The sequence below is a fragment of the Penicillium argentinense genome (assembly GCF_028826775.1).
Source record: "Penicillium argentinense strain IBT 30761 chromosome Unknown utg000004l_segment0_segment0, whole genome shotgun sequence".
NCBI lineage: Eukaryota > Fungi > Ascomycota > Eurotiomycetes > Eurotiales > Aspergillaceae > Penicillium > Penicillium argentinense.
Genome location: NW_026622663.1, coordinates 1,712,067 through 1,727,733, shown reverse-complemented (window position 1 = coordinate 1,727,733; position 15,667 = coordinate 1,712,067). Strand labels below are relative to the sequence as shown.

General features: G+C 45.2%; 4 protein-coding genes across 4 annotated transcripts; 3 read left to right on the top strand and 1 right to left on the bottom strand.

The window, feature by feature from the left end:
• Nucleotides 1–1,731: 1,731 nt before the first annotated feature.
• Nucleotides 1,732–2,076, bottom strand: N7532_003555 (uncharacterized protein; the record flags this gene model as incomplete). Its single annotated transcript, XM_056616049.1, has 1 exon — nt 1,732–2,076. One exon carries the CDS (start codon nt 2,074–2,076, stop codon nt 1,732–1,734), a length of 345 nt encoding a protein of 114 aa, XP_056476406.1.
• A 3,111-nt stretch (nt 2,077–5,187) lies between these two features.
• N7532_003554 (cutinase) lies at nt 5,188–6,067 on the top strand (the record flags this gene model as incomplete). Its single annotated transcript, XM_056616048.1, has 3 exons — nt 5,188–5,644; nt 5,738–5,817; nt 5,885–6,067. 3 exons carry the CDS (start codon nt 5,188–5,190, stop codon nt 6,065–6,067), a joined length of 720 nt encoding a protein of 239 aa, XP_056476405.1.
• Nucleotides 6,068–12,569: 6,502 nt separating this feature from the next.
• N7532_003553 (uncharacterized protein) lies at nt 12,570–13,062 on the top strand (the record flags this gene model as incomplete). Its single annotated transcript, XM_056616047.1, has 2 exons — nt 12,570–12,918; nt 12,983–13,062. 2 exons carry the CDS (start codon nt 12,570–12,572, stop codon nt 13,060–13,062), a joined length of 429 nt encoding a protein of 142 aa, XP_056476404.1.
• A 1,200-nt stretch (nt 13,063–14,262) lies between these two features.
• N7532_003552 (uncharacterized protein) lies at nt 14,263–15,231 on the top strand (the record flags this gene model as incomplete). The annotated part of the gene is made up of 2 exons (XM_056616046.1): nt 14,263–14,649; nt 14,707–15,231. 2 exons carry the CDS (start codon nt 14,263–14,265, stop codon nt 15,229–15,231), a joined length of 912 nt encoding a protein of 303 aa, XP_056476403.1.
• Between the last annotated feature and the right edge of the window lie 436 nt (nt 15,232–15,667).

Sequence of the window (15,667 nt, the reverse complement as noted above, 5' to 3'; positions counted from 1 at the left end):
AAGCTCTATCAAGGGGGTCAGTATCTTCCCTGTTCCAAGTGTGTGAAACCCCGGCTCTAGTCGGATCTGCAAGTAAGATATGATGTCCAGGCCCATCTGAAGCTCTCCAATTCTATCAAAATGACGTTTTGGACTAAAAACATTTATCTTCTCATTCGTTATGGTCTTATCCCGGAATTCAATACTAAATGGAAACGGTCCAATTAAAGGACACAGGCGAAGGGTTCGGTTCTAGGCGCCTGGTAGACAAGTAACCAACTAATCATGTGGTCTAATGGGCATAATTTTCTCCGCTCTTATATATGTTATGTCACCTACCAGCTTTAATCCTATATCTTATCCAATCCCGGTCAAATTGTTGAACATGAATGATAACTATTACGTCATCAAATGTTCAGGAATGTGGTTAAAGATGAGCACTAAGCTACAATTGTGCCATTCTTATGGGGAAAAAATATTGCAGAAGCCTTTGTCATAGGAAAATCAGCGTAGACAATGATTAGTTACGCAATATTCTTCAATATATCATCGATGTACGCCAGTGTTGAGCCGACCCTTGGCTAAAGCACCGTCTATGAAGGCTCGGATGACAGCCTATGTAATAGGTACATTCGTAAAAATGCAAATAGCTGCGATGGATCTGCTCGGAAAACATACATTGTGTGGATCTCATTACACCAATCGCCAACTTATTGCATCATGTGTCCAATTTTGACCTTCACGGATATTCAAACGCTATCATAGTTTATTTTTGCTTCGGGCGTAGGCTCTTAGTGTTCCCTTCTAAAAAGTCTCGAAACATTTTGATACAATTTGTACAAACATCAATATCCGAAAGTGCCTGTTCTTGAAATCGAAGTGAAGTAAGAAATGCTCTGGTCGCAGGGCAGGATGAGTGATGCCCTCTGTTTTTTAATTGGTTTGATGTTTTCTGCCGCCTGACAGAACCATTTTAATCGAAGATGCAGACCGTTGGTTTCGTAATGCTGGTCGATGGAAACTTGTAGAGTCACATCACTGGATTCTCTGAGTAGCAGTCCACGAGGCTTCTCTGATATGTCAATATAGCCTGGAGCTGCAATGACCTGAAGATCAGAAATTTGAGCCGCCTGGCATTGGGTGGATATACTGTATCAGTCTAGTGTGATCCCATCACTTCACTGGGAATAACGGAGTTGATCTCCTCCACGGACCATCGGAAACAGTTATCTGCCCTTGCTGGATCTCAGTCTGCGATAGGGGGGCGTTCCAGAAACGGACGGATTTTGGAAGCGTGGAAAGGCAGTAACTGGGAAAGGGCGCTGGCGTCACATGACATCTCGAAGTGCACCGACACCTCACTGTGCCGCGAATGGCCCCAGGCATAAAATCATTGATGCCTGGGCTAGTTGAAGTTCTGTTTCTTTTCCATCCACCATCATCATCATCCGTCTTGCAGATTAGTTCGCTCGTTACTACGTGCCAAAAACGAATCAGCTGAGGTATCTCATACTAGGCACAGAACACGCTCATTCACGTTATTGAGGGATCGCGAAACGGCAGCCTTGGCCGAGTGCTGCCTATCTGGGGGCCCCGTGGGAGCCTGGGTAACCCTGGAAATATAACTGGTGATATTCAGAGATTTTTTCAAATTGCTCTCATGAGGTTGCTTACTTAAACATAGATCTTTGAATTTCAAACTGCTACAGATATTTCATCAGGAGTGATGCTATCGAATGTCAGACGGAAGGTCTATGTCAAGCGATCGTATCTGGCGATCTGCAGGCCGTCGAAGACTACCCCAAAGAGAAAGGTGTTGATGTGAATCGCCGCCACTGCACCAAGCGGACACCTCTCCATGTAGATTGTCTCGTATCGACTCCCGAGATGGTGACATGCTTGCTCGACTACGGCGCGAGAATCGCGGCGCGCACAGAGGAGGGACAGACCGCGTTGCATCTGGCGGCCGCGCGGGACCGAGTGGACATCATTCGCGTCCTTCGAGCCAGAAGCGAAGAAAACCAGCGAGCTGCATGTGAATGTGGTATCTGGAGTCGAGACTCGCTTGGACCTGAATCTCATTGCGTGAGTGCCCATGATGGCGGTCGCGGTGATGCAGGAGACGACTCCGTGCCCCTGGTGAACATCATACATAATAAATAATACTCATCTATACTTTAATAATACTTATTCCTGTTCTTAAGAATACCGTGACTGGCTACTACAACTACGTCCCCGAGCCCTTCACGTATCCTCACCTCTTTGGCTTCAATCACGGTTTGGTAAGGCAACTTGATTTCATGTGGGATTTTTGGTGATGTTTTGGCTTTTTGGGTTTTGGCTGAGCGATGTGGTTGGCAGGTGTGGCTGGTTTCCGAATAGAACGGGAGCCTTTGATCATTGAAGCGATATGCGCGTTGTCCGGTGTGACAAGGGGGTATGGCGCCTCTGACGTCGGAATAAGCATTCTCATGTATTCTGTCAACCTGACTGCCGCCACGACGGGAGAGTAGTATCGTGGAAATTCTTCATTTGGCAAATCTTTGGGCCAAGCCTTTATTAACCGGTAAGGTGTCTCTACTAGAAATGAATTTGAATTTCCAGTAAGCCAGCTTCGTGACTAGGAATACCCAGATATATCCAGGCTATACAGTATGCACATTGAGCATAGAACAAATCACTTCCGGGCGGTGCCTTTATGGGTTCCAACGGCGAGAAAAATTCAGGATACAGGGACACCCGGTAAATCGTCCTGTACTTGGCCAGGAACGCGAGAAACGCAACGCGAGTGCAGGCTTTCATTTCTCAAATAAGATTTTCTCGGCTGAAACAGATTGTGATCAGAGCGAGAAACGAAAATCCTTGGGCTCCCAAAATTCGTGATTTGGTGAATGCAAAATGTCGCGGAAATATGAGCGATTTCTGATTTGAGGATGGCGCTACGGTGGAAATATGCTTTCTGACAAGGATTAGGGAAGGATATCAAAGAAGGAGGAGTTCACAGCATATCAGAAAAAAAAAAAGAAAAAAAAGAAAGAAAGAAAGAAAGATAAAAGGCGAGGATAAACGCACGTAACAACTGGAGATAATTTCCCGAATTCCGTCAAACCTCGCCCCCGACTATTTGCATGACCCAGATTGATATTGGTTGGTGAACCTGACACAAGGTTCAATAGTCTAATTGCCTCGTATTTGTTGATGTGGATCCCGGTCCATAATGGAGACGGTATTAGTAATTCCAAAGCCGATCGCGACAATCTCAATGGTCACAGATGGAAACTGGAAGTTTCCTTCCGTTAAGTGGGTTCTGATGCAGAATATTCTGATGTGACATGGTGGCCAAACTCTACCTCCTCCGGCATAGAAGGAGCCCACAATCCCTAGCACCTGCGCACCGAATCAAGGGATGAAAAGTGCACTCAGAAACTCCACAGCTCACCGTATTCCCTGTCTAATTCCATGCTTATGCGCCGATCGATCTGCATGGAAACCACTCATGGCGATGATGATGAAGGGCCCTGCTCGATCACAGTGGAGTGCCCGAATCTCAATAAGCCTCAATAAGCCAGAATTTCGACCCCACAACCCGAGCAATCTCCCCTTCATGTCCGGTCGTGGGGATGTTTATTTCAATGGCGGCCTACAGTTAGGCTTTCCAATACTTGATGTGAGCTGGAGGTCTGAATGCAATAGCATTTTTTAGAACTCAATGAGCTTACCTTGTTTGTCTCAAAGGGCCGCAGATCAGCCTTGTATTACCAATATTCCATGAGCTCCACGATTTATTTCACGACCTGACTGAGCGCAAGTACGAATTTTCAGACCTTGCTGAAATATCGGAGGCGGCGTCGAGGGAAGCACCAAGAAGTATACGAAGTACTACACCTTCACGGATGCCTCTGGCCTATATTATACTGCATTTGTCTTGACCCTCGATTGAAAGAAGCTCTCCACCTAAAGGACTGGGTGAAAAAAGCGCTCGGAGAAACGTCCTCCAAACCCCCCGTGATAACTTTCATCGCAGATACCTGGCACTACCGAGCCACTGGGTATGACACAGCCACCCAAACCTAGTCATAGGAAGCAAAAAGTGGGTAGCCGGATGTTATAAAGACTACTGCCTCAAGTTAGCCCTCATTTTCCGACATTGATCAGTATTTTTTTTGATAGCGCTAGGACCGAATAAGTGATATGGAGGATTATAACCGGCTGTGCGATTGGTGGAGGATGCATAAATAGGAATACCCTCGTATTGTTCCTGTTGCCAGGGTTGCCTACCAATGCCGGCGTCTGAAAGCTTAGCTAAGAGATTTTTATATAAGAAGAGATATTCTTGAAATACGACGATTCTCAATGAAGGGAAGGGCGTTGAGGATGTTTATGATACAGAAGATGTATATTAATTGATAATACAGAGATGTGCATATTCCTGCCCATGCCTGGCCAGAGCCCGACACAAGATACATATATATGTATATGCATGACCACTGCAGAGCGTCGACTCCACTTCCTAGTATTTTCCTGTCAGGGCAGCAGTTAATTAACAAGACTGGATTTGCATAGAGAGAAAAGGGGATACAGAGCGGGTTTATATCCACTCAATTGGAACCAATTATGGGTCTTTATGGGCGAAATACGACAGGTGAACGAGAGATTCGAGGCGTGTATCATTTACACAAAACTACCGATAATTATCTTATCGGCGAATAATCACGAATATTCTACCGACAACTTTCAAGCCATGATACAATATGCGATATTTATCGGCAAAATTCCTGAATTGTCGATACGATAACCGATATTGCAGGTCCCTGCGAATGTCGTATCTTCAGTGTTCCCATTGCGAGCACTTTTCAACCGGATGTTCTGGATCACCGAGAGCGTAACAGTTCTGGTACAGTACCCAGTGGATCGCCCCATCGGGAACGTGCGTCCTGAGCTGCGTTTCAAGTACGATGGGCGGGCGCTATGGCCAAGCGGTGAATCTATGGAGAACGCAGGTAGCGAATAGCTGAGCTTGGCAGTCTGGGTTTGATGCTTGGCAGCGTCCCAGCGATGACACGATAAAACTCGCGGAAAGTGGGCCCCAGAAATAATAAGGAATAGAAAAGAACCCTTCCATCTGCGAATAATGTCTTTATCACATTGCAAAACCTCAACTCGTTTCGTCCAATTACATACAGTGCCAACTTGCTATTTGAAAGAAGGATGGTTTTGCTCTATTACAACAATCTCATCTCCTTTGGTCTTTTGGCGGCTAGTTTTGCCTCCGCAGCTCCTCTATCTGTACATGATAGCAAGAAACAGCCCGATAATTGCGCTCCGGTCCATCTCTTCGTCGCCCGTGGAACCAGCGAAAGCCCGGGTGATGGATCAATTGGTTCCCTGGCTCAGTTGGTCCTCCAGGAAAATCCGGAGGCTACTCAAGAAGCTATTGATTATCCGGCCGCTCCCTTCCCGTTCTACATCACAGATGTTTCTATCGGGATTAAAGCGGTTACCAATCAATTCATGCACTATACGAGCTTATGCCCCAATTCCACCCTCGTTTTTATTGGCTACTCGCAGGGGGCTCAAATTATGCTCGATGCCTTGTGCGGCTCAGGAGGACCCTTGAAAGGGGGCACCGGGAGCCCTACGATTACCAAGTCGCAGGGCAAGAATAGTAAGTCTAGCTGGTGTCGCGTTGGGTCTTCGGAAATGCAATCGCCTCTCTATTGAGGAAAGATCTGGCTGATACCACCTACCTTAAATATAGTTGCGGCAGTTGTCGGATATGGCGATCCTGGCCATGTCGCAGGGGAGTCTTGGGACCAGGGAACTGCAAAGGCCGATGGGGTAAGTCCAGTGCAGTAAATGCAAGGCTTTCTTAGTGAGTGGACGTGCGGCTGACCACGGGCTATAGATCTTCGCTCGACCGGCAGGTGCGTGTAATGCATGGGCAAACAACATACACTCGTACTGCGATGCAGGAGACCCATATTGCGCCGGCGGCAGTAATCAGACGATTCACCTGCAATACACACATAAATACAACTCCGCGGCTTCTCAGTGGGTGAACGGGCAAATTGTTTCGGCAAGTGCCTGATACAACGAGCGGGGTTAGATGGGAAACGAACTGAAAGGTTTCGTTTTGTTTTCTTTGGCTGCCATCCCTATACCTTAGTAGCTGAAGGTATCTGCCAGCTCCCACTTCTCTGCATCCTCATTCGTCCATGATGCGTGTAATCGTCGCCCGTGGTGCGTGCCCGTTAGCCGCAACACCCCCAGCCAGATCATTCAGATCCGAATGCAGAGTTCCGCCAGGAGGCATCTGGAGATAATTCTTCAGAACGAGTGTAGAATCGTTGAAAAGGTCAGGGAGCGATAAGATCTAATGATTGAGATATAAACTCAATACAGACTAAATCAAATTCTACACTTCCCCTCATTGATCATCCCTACAGAACATCACAGTGAGAGCAGAATACACATCCTAGAAGCTGAACAGATGGGGAGGGATCCGGCTCGTTCATACTGTGGAAGTAATGTTGTTGCCCCACTGGGGTTTGTTGATCTTTATTCTTAGCAATGGATCCATCTACTGTAGCTTCATGAAGGTTGGTGAGTGAAAAATTGTTCTTCCGCTGGGGCGCACCCTCACCGCAAGGTGGGGCCGCTACCTCGGAACTGCTAGTTACAATCTAGAAAAGCGGGTAATGCCAGCTCGCCACGGATCCTGTGGGGCTTTGGGTTTAAGGTCTTCGAACTGACCCATAGATAGTCATGCTACTCTACGCGACCTCCTCCTTATCTACGGTAAGGCTTTTGTCTATGTTGCTTAGTATACTACACTACAACGATAATTGACGGTAAATTGAGCGCCGACAAAATGGCTAAATTCGACGCTATTTTAAGCGTTCATTTTACCAATATATTAGTCATCCAAACATCACGTGATTGAAATCAAAACAGTCTTGTTTGCTCCCTGATTCTCACTGAGCGCTCATGGCAACTCAGCGATCAGCTCCACTCTATTCAGGGTGCTCTTGGTAGACGATCAGGCACGTCACCGGTATTTTACTTCTCTGGCATCCGCTTGTAACCGCTTGTACAAAAATAAAGGAATGACTTTGTCAGGTATTCGTGCCAGTTCAAGCTTTCGGAGATACATAAATAGTCCTTGCTCCCACCTGCCCATAGTTTTCTTTCAGAGACATTCATTCAAAACACTCTCTTTCAATAATCATAATCTCTTTGCCTTTAGCTCGGTCGCTCGCTTTCGTTTTCTTGTTCTGTTCGATCTATGTGCCTTTAGTCTTCCTCTTTGGCGCCCTTCTTTTGCCCTGCTAATTATCCTATTTTTTTGCCACTATTGTCATTTGTCATCATAATACCTGAAGACTTCTTCTGTTTTCATCTTTAGCTTTCGCATTTGCTTCTTGCGGATGGTATCTCCAGTTATGTCGATCCTTGAATCTTCTGCCACCAAAAGGGGCTAAAATGCCTAGTCCCCAGTACTACCGGCGACGCCGTTAGTAATTGGAGAAAGGTATAATCTAGAAACGACATGCTGTTTCAACCAAAGACAATATTGACTATATTAAACGACGATGGATCAGGTAATACTACGCTCTATTTATGAATCCTTTGAAGCTAATCGCCCTAATGTCACGCGTTGCTATCTGGTCACGGTGAGTGGTCAAACGTTGGTCAACAACTTACCAGTTGTTGATCGGTACAACTACAATATGTGCTGGTGATACCGGAATCGGCCTTCTGAGCACCACTCGGTCAGTCCTCAAATTCTGACTCGCAACTGTAAAAGCTGGCTCGTTATGGAGGCAGAAGATGGCCGAATCATTACGTATCATTCTCACCCAGATTTGCCTGTGCCGACAAAGAAAGAGATGGTGAGTTATATTCGACCTTTCGGTTTTGGAAAATTGTTGAGAACTAATAGAATGATCGAGCGTTGCCTCCGGTACAGAAACCCCAATAGATTATATTTCGAATCAAACAAATGGTTCTGTCAAGTCAAATCTTCCAGTCATCCTGCTTCCTGCCAGACGAGATGAAATGTGACGGGCTTTACATAGGTGTCTAAAATAGGTTCACTGCTCTACTCGATAGTCACGGCGTCATCTCAGTAGTAAATGGACCCACATACGATCTCTTCATGTGACAAGGTAAGACAAGCTGCTCAAGAGGAATGGCCTAAGTTTAGGTCGGAAACCAGTTGCTTTTGATTGGCCACGCCTAGCCAAAATGAACCCAGACATAGGGCTTTTCCAGCTTTTCAGCAGGAAAACCTGCTGATGAGCTCACACTGCGACAGGTTGATCTTGGAGCTGATTTAAGGGGTCAAAGGTGGGAATTGGGTTCTTTTTGGGTTTTCTGGGGGTTTGTTTGGGGTTTACTGGGCTTGACCCATGTTTAATCTCCTAGATAGCAAATCAATGACATGAATAGTAATTTGCTCTTGATCAGTCTCCTTTGTTTGCCCGCTTTCCTACTTACTGCTAACAAATTCTTCCTTGGTTAAGAGTGCGGCGTCCTTTCTCTCTTCCCTTGCATCCTTCTGTTATCCCCCTCTCCCTTTCGTCTACTATGTCACAGAATCAATACTCAAACATTTCAATGTCACAGAGCCAACAATCTGATATTTCATCCTCTCTACATGATGGAGAAACAGATGATCTGAATTATCTTATCTCAACCTACTTAGTCACCCCATCTGGTAGTCAACATACCTTTGATCCGCTTGATGTTGATTTTCTTCGACCCAACCTCCCTCCTTCAATCCCTATGACTCTTCAACGTGTTGGGCCCGATAGAAGAAAAGGTTTCTTACTCTGGGAAGCAATGTCGCATAGTGAATGGGTGGATTGGTGGTTACAGACTGACTGGGATGAAAAGCAAGTTTAAATGGGATTCAGCCCGCCAAGGGGACCTAAGGTGATGTGTAAACAATGTTGTCGAATTCTTGAGCATCCTTACACCCAGACAACAAAGAGCAATGGGAAAGTCCAATATCATGGTACATCAACTGTGAAAAGTCACTGTCGGGGCATATCCTCCTGTCGGAACAAACTGGCGATGACCCACTGCTAGCGTCTGATGGATAACATCCCTTGCTTGGTGTACGCATTCTTGCACTGGGCTGCGGCTCCGGTGTTGTGACCGCCGAGGGCCGGCGTGTGGAATCCAGGGGAGTTTTCCAACTAGACTGATCAATCTACATCTATCTACATGAATCAATTGACTTTTGCTTTGGAGCATACACACTGTCCACTTAACTGTGTATACAGTACCTAGCTGGTGATACCAACAGTCAGCATTGTCTGTTATGGTGAATTTGGGATCGGGGAGAGGCAGGAGATGTTAAACATTTAGGTGTTCTGTGAGAGATGTTACTTGGTTTTTGCAGCATTAGTTTAGCGATCGCATAACGTAACCCGTAAGCGAGTGGATCATGTAAGCCAGCGGATCACCTACCCAACTACCCTACCACGAAAATATGTATAAAACAACCACCAACCAATATATTCAATTAACACTGTTCACACACTAATTAGGGCACCTAGTTCTCTTATGCCCAATATTCCAACAATTTGAACACCTCGGCGGCGCTCTCTGATTGGCCGAATTTTCTACCGCAGCCGCCGCCGTATTGTCTATGATCTCTGCTTCAACACCATTTGCCTCCTTCTCAATACGCTCCTGAGCCTCACCAACAGTCATCCCACCATTATTAGCTATTCGCCGATTTGGCAATGCCAATTTTCGCTTTTGTGGGCATTTTCAGAGCGTAACCGCTCATTCTCATCGCTTACTAGAGCAACCTAATGAATTGCTTGTTCGGCGCCCTTGATTAGCTGCTGTGACGCAATCTTAGCAGGACTTGGGGGCGTATATGAGCGTTGCCGTAGTAGTGCTTTGATTGAAGAAGCCTGCCGTCGAATATCAACTGGATAAACTGGCGTGAGGTATGAAATCGCCGCTATTATCACTACCACGACTGATTGGAGGGGTTGGTGTTCGAAGCTGAATATCAAGAATATTAAGCACTCGCTGTGGCTCATATGGTATAAGGCCTGCAGCGGCGAAGCTATTTGATATCGTAGCTGGTTTATATGCCTCTGTACGCGTCTGAGGATATGAGGCCAGAAAATCAAGCTTATCAATATGATTAACGCCATTTCGCATCTTAACCTGAACGTGTTGTCCGTATAGCCGTTTCAAAACAGCAAAACAGCCAATATCAAGAGGTTGAAGTAAATGAGAAGAGTACGGAGGCATACAGATTGGAATAATCTGGTTTTTCTGGCAAATATCGTCGAATTGAGGTGTAACATGGCTTCCGTGGCCATCCATCACTAATAGCCGCCATACCCCATGTCGACAGTTGGTAGTAGGCGGAATAAAGAGTTTTTCAAGCCAAGCAAGTCTAATTTGATCCGTAGTCCGGCCATTTGCACTAACTTCAAAGCGCCAGTCTCTTGGCGTAGTAGTAAACCACGCTGAGTTGAAGTTTTTGCCTTTAAAATACTAGTCGGCGGGAGAACATTAGATCGGTTAATACACTCGATCGCTGTAACCCACTCTCGATTACCTGGCTGTATAAGCTTCTTTTTGCCATAGTATTCAGCACGTGTGACTACACGTGAAGTGCTTGCTAGGCCCATTGCAAAGCCAGTTTCGTCAAAATTCCAGACATCATTCTCATGAATACCATATTGAATAATGACCTGTCGGAATCGATCAAACCACTCTTGTATAAACTTCGGATCCTCACATAACGTGCGTTTGTAGTCATATCGACGTGAAAAAGCGTGTTTTGAGCTCAGGGCAGCGTTGGATATAGTTATATACCCATTTACTACCAACAGACTGAGGCGTGCTTTCTCCACGTTTTAAGAGCAGTATATTGGCCATTTCTCGCACCATATCTGGCCTAGGCGCAATACCACGTGAATCCAGCGAAATTATCCATTTTTGAAGCGATTCCTCTTCCAATTGGGTTAATTTGTGGTTGTTGGTGCGTGTGGTAGAGCGAAACGCGCCTCCGTTCATACGCCGTTGTAGTGTGGTATTTGGAACGTCGAATTGCTTCGCTGCTTCGCGAATAGAAAAATTTCGTCATTTTTGAGAGCTTGTATAGCAAGTAAGATTCGGCCTTCCTGCTCAGTCGAATTTTGTTGAGATTGAGTGCGAATTGGTGGCATGGTATGTGGTTGAATAGGACGTGTTGCAGAACGCGGTCGGAAATTGGGCGGGTGATCAGCTCGCTTACATGATCCATTCGCTTACGGGTTATGTTGATTTATAAGTGATACTTCAGTGTTCATGTTGTTGAGGGGAGTTGATTGTGTAAGATACAAGTAGACTGGTGAACAGGTATATAGGCATGCACGTGATCCCAGCCCTCATGATTATCCCAGTAACCGGGATATTTCAACAGGTTACGTTAATGCATGGGCGGCCCAAACAGCCCAACGGGCGGGCGGGTAAGTGGCGCGGCCCAGGTGGACGGCCCATGGGCGGCGTCGAGGTCTATTCGCCACGTACTTTTGTATTTGGCAATACCCAACTCCTGATGCAACCGGCTGAATAATTGTTGTTTTTTGATTGCATCAATAAAGTTCGGAGACCCAGCAAATGATACTTAGTCTATTTGAATCTAGAGCTGACGCGGACCAAATGAAACTTGAGAGCCAGATAGGCAGGAAAAAGGCATTGTCTTGCCAATTCAAGATGCAAACCACTTGCCTGGCACATCAATTAAGGAGAAGTGTAATTAAAACTTTTGCTGTTATCTCCCATTTCACTAACTCGATGTTTTCCACAACTCGATAACTCGATGCAAGTGATATTCACTCAAAGAAAGCAAATCTCTGTTCTACAGCGTTGGGAGCGTCCTAGACTTGAACGAGAGTTCATGGCCAGGTGCACGACGGTTCGTCGGGTAAAATTTACTAATACCAAACGTTGAGAAGTACGTCTTGGTTCTATTATCGATTCTAGAATTGTTTGAGATGAGTGAATAACAAGGCTCTTGGTTTATGACTTCACTATTAGCCCATCAATATGAAAATTTAACCACTACAGATATCATGTAGTGGAAGAACATGGTTGGAGGATTTTCTACTGCCATACCCTTCTTCCTGCGAACCCCCTTGCCCGAAATTTAGGCCATGATGCTCACATGAACATGAACACCCTGATTCCAGTTAGAAGAAAACATTGCGCTTTTAGAACGCGGTACTTGAGCATCAAAGTTTAGGGTTTTCCGTTTGCGTGAAAGTGGGGAATCAAGAAACTGGATTAAGTGTTGTCTACTCTTGATACTGCATACCAACCAGATTTCGGACACAAACTACACAGAGTGTCTAGATCGCTCTACCTCAAAACAATGTTTTACCATCCTTGTTACACCTTGAGTTCACAGATATGGAGAGAGAACCGACATTCAATTTAAATAGAACCGCTTCAATCCTTCCGAGAACTGCTCAGTCTCCCCAGTGATTTCGCTGTCCCTCAATTTTCAAAGGCCTTCATTGTTATCAATTATATTGGATTGAGATCCAATACATATCGATTTTAGAATCATGAGCTCCTCTATGCTGTGGATCTGGGCCCCCGACGGGCAGTGGGAAGCTGCAACGTTTGGATTTGAGCCCTATAACTTCCCTTTCGCCAGTTATGATCAGGTGCAGAACTTCGCAAATCTCATGGCTTCTGGAGATATTGATTCCTTGATTTCATCGCTTCCGACCATTTTTACGACCGATGTGGATCCCCAGACTATCTACAGTGTCCTACTCCAGCAACAGTCACAAATAACCTGGCTAGGCGATTTCTTCTTCCCAGAAGAGCCAGAGGATGCTCTTTGCTTTGAACTGGAGGAAGTGGGGGAATTTCTCCTTGGATTTTTGGCTGGTGCAATGACCTATCAGAGTCAGTAATTACTCTCTCCATCACTTTCCGGTATAGCTGGTTTAATGTTACTAACCCATTTCAGAAAAAAGCAAGTATGTGAAGGCACCACCAGCAGCTTTGGCTCAGACCAAGCCACCTGCTAAGGTACCAGAGGCAACTTGAAAAACACATACTAGAGCACCTATCAGGGTATCTTCAATAGTTCCTGTCTAACAGTCTGTTTACGAGAAAGAGACCAGCCATAAGGTTCTGTTTCTCATATCACATGGATAGGTTCTCAATCTTGATATTGCAGGATGTGGAGGGATTTTACCGGTTTCAAAAAACTCCATGGCCAGGAGAGTATGATTGATGCGTTCTTTCTAATATTTTGTCAGAAATAACTTCGAACCAATCGAAATTATTCCTACGCTTCTGTATATTAATGTTTTAAAATCAAGTGCCAGTTGTACCATAATTAGTTATACTGGCTTTTTAAAATTCCCGCTCCTTCGATTTATACCGAAGGAATCTTACAGTCTAATATCACTTCAAATACAGATCCTCCGTGCACACTGGAGGCCAAAGACCACGCTTCTTTTTTTATGGATATTGGTCTCTGCTCTCCTTTTGAGTGAATACAGCTGGATAACACATTCAATATGCGATAATAAAGAGATGTCTTGAAGTAGGAATAATTGAGGTATTAAATTTCAAATAAGACTGCAATCAACTTTACACTGATAATTAGCCATGAGGATTGGCCACTCGAATATCCAAATATCGGTTATTTGTATGACAGAGTTTTTAAACTGAAACAGTGCCTTCCATAGGATAAGTCCACAGAGTCATCTCTATAAACTAGGTTATATATCGTTCGGAAATTGGTAATTGTGATTTGCCGAGTCGACTTAACTGTTTCCATCAGTAACCAGGACAAATTCAGGACTAATTACATAGACGTGTCATCGATTCCAGAACCCAACGCGTAGCCAAAAGTGAGACACTACATTCTTGTCGAGATTTAGAATGTCTTGTGAACAGTAAACTTTAATATTCGTGGCGAATAACACTGTGATTGACAGACGTGCATTGCAAACGGACTCAAGAGTACGTAGGACAATGTCCGCTTCTTTTCTTGTGGTGTTCGGGTTTGTATCCGAGTAACCCAAAAGGCCTAGGCGGTTCTATTTACTCCATTCTCGCTGGCAGTCCAGTGGCACTACTCTCATAGTGACGTGCTCATTGTGTAGACGACATTTCTTGAAGAACGGAAGATTTGTTGCTAGGTATTTGCGCTCGATAAGTTATAAATTCTAACTATTATTCTTAATGAATTCTGTGCTTTATAGTTCTAAACATTACCATATCTCCATACTCACCATGCTTTATTGGTATATCTGGAACCCCGAGGAGGTGAAAGCGGGTTGGAAGATCACTGTTTTCAATGCGGACCATTCGGAAAAACAATTCAGATTCGCTGATGTACACCAGCTGAATCTGTTCGTTCACCTGAAGAAAACTGGTAATAAGGATCTCTTGCTCGGCGCCTTCCCCAGTATGTTTGAAGGAAAGACCCATCCCATTGAGATCTACGATCTTCTGTTCAAACAGAGTAACAAGGCCTGTTGGATGGGGGGTCTGGAGTATTCAACAAAGGATCCTGGAACGACCCTCGAGGCAGAAATGGAGAGCCTGGGAGAGTTCTTCATCAACGGTCTTGCAAACCCGATGGAAGCATCACGGATCTGGGCCAGGTTTAAGCTCAAGGTATGTCCGAATTCTAGCCCAGCAGGAGCCTCCAGGATCATTAAACATTTTTTTCAGTCAAAGCATCCAGATTTGAAAACGTCCGTGGAGCTCAAGAAGCCCCGAAGTGTTGCAGCACCACAGGACGTACCCGAATGGGTTATTACCTGGATCAATAATTCTGCCAATGAAGCCTTGTATATGAACCAGTGGTATTGCTATCTTGATGTGGCTTTGGGGACAATCATTCAACAGCCTGACGATGTGCTGAATTCAAAAGGTGGTGCCCAATCACTGTCGTGGTGCCAAAGCTTCTCTACTTTAGCCGGTGGAGACACATATGGCTATATCATCTGGCAATGGTCCGAGGGGGACACCAACTATGTTGTTGGAGTCCAGATCACTGCCCCGTTTCAGATGTTTGGTATTGGATATGCGCCGTATTATCAAGTCACAACGGATGGTGCGACCTGGAGTGAACCGCATTATGCGGACAAGTATACCTTTCAAGGGCTTCCATTGAACATCCAGGTGGTGCCAGTGGCAGGCCACTCAACAATGACCTGCGACATTCAAATCAAAGATCCATCTAACGCAGCATAATTTGGGGTGGGTATCGGGATGTGTCTTTACAAAACTTATGAAAAGTTATGAGCTTATATGTTCTCGTTAATATCATTTACGTCTTACATTTAATACTTCTGCTACCGCCTGGGAGCCTCGCTCGAGAAACTGCTCATGCCATCGTCTATATAAAGCACTATGACCTCGTTTACCATTGATTAAACCGGTCTAAGTTAAGTCAATGCCACCAGTATTAGTTGATTCCATATCGGACTCCAATCCGTGGGATGTTATGCTTGTCATGCCTACCCACCATAAACTCATGTCCACAACCATTTTATGGTTTGACTCTATGAAGATGCTGTCTTGAAAGTGGCATGTAGAGGTGGAAGTTTTGACCGAGGCGGTGTCCTTGAACGGAAAAGCTCGTTCATGTTCATTGACAAGGGCCGGCTAGTCAATTCCCAGGAAATAA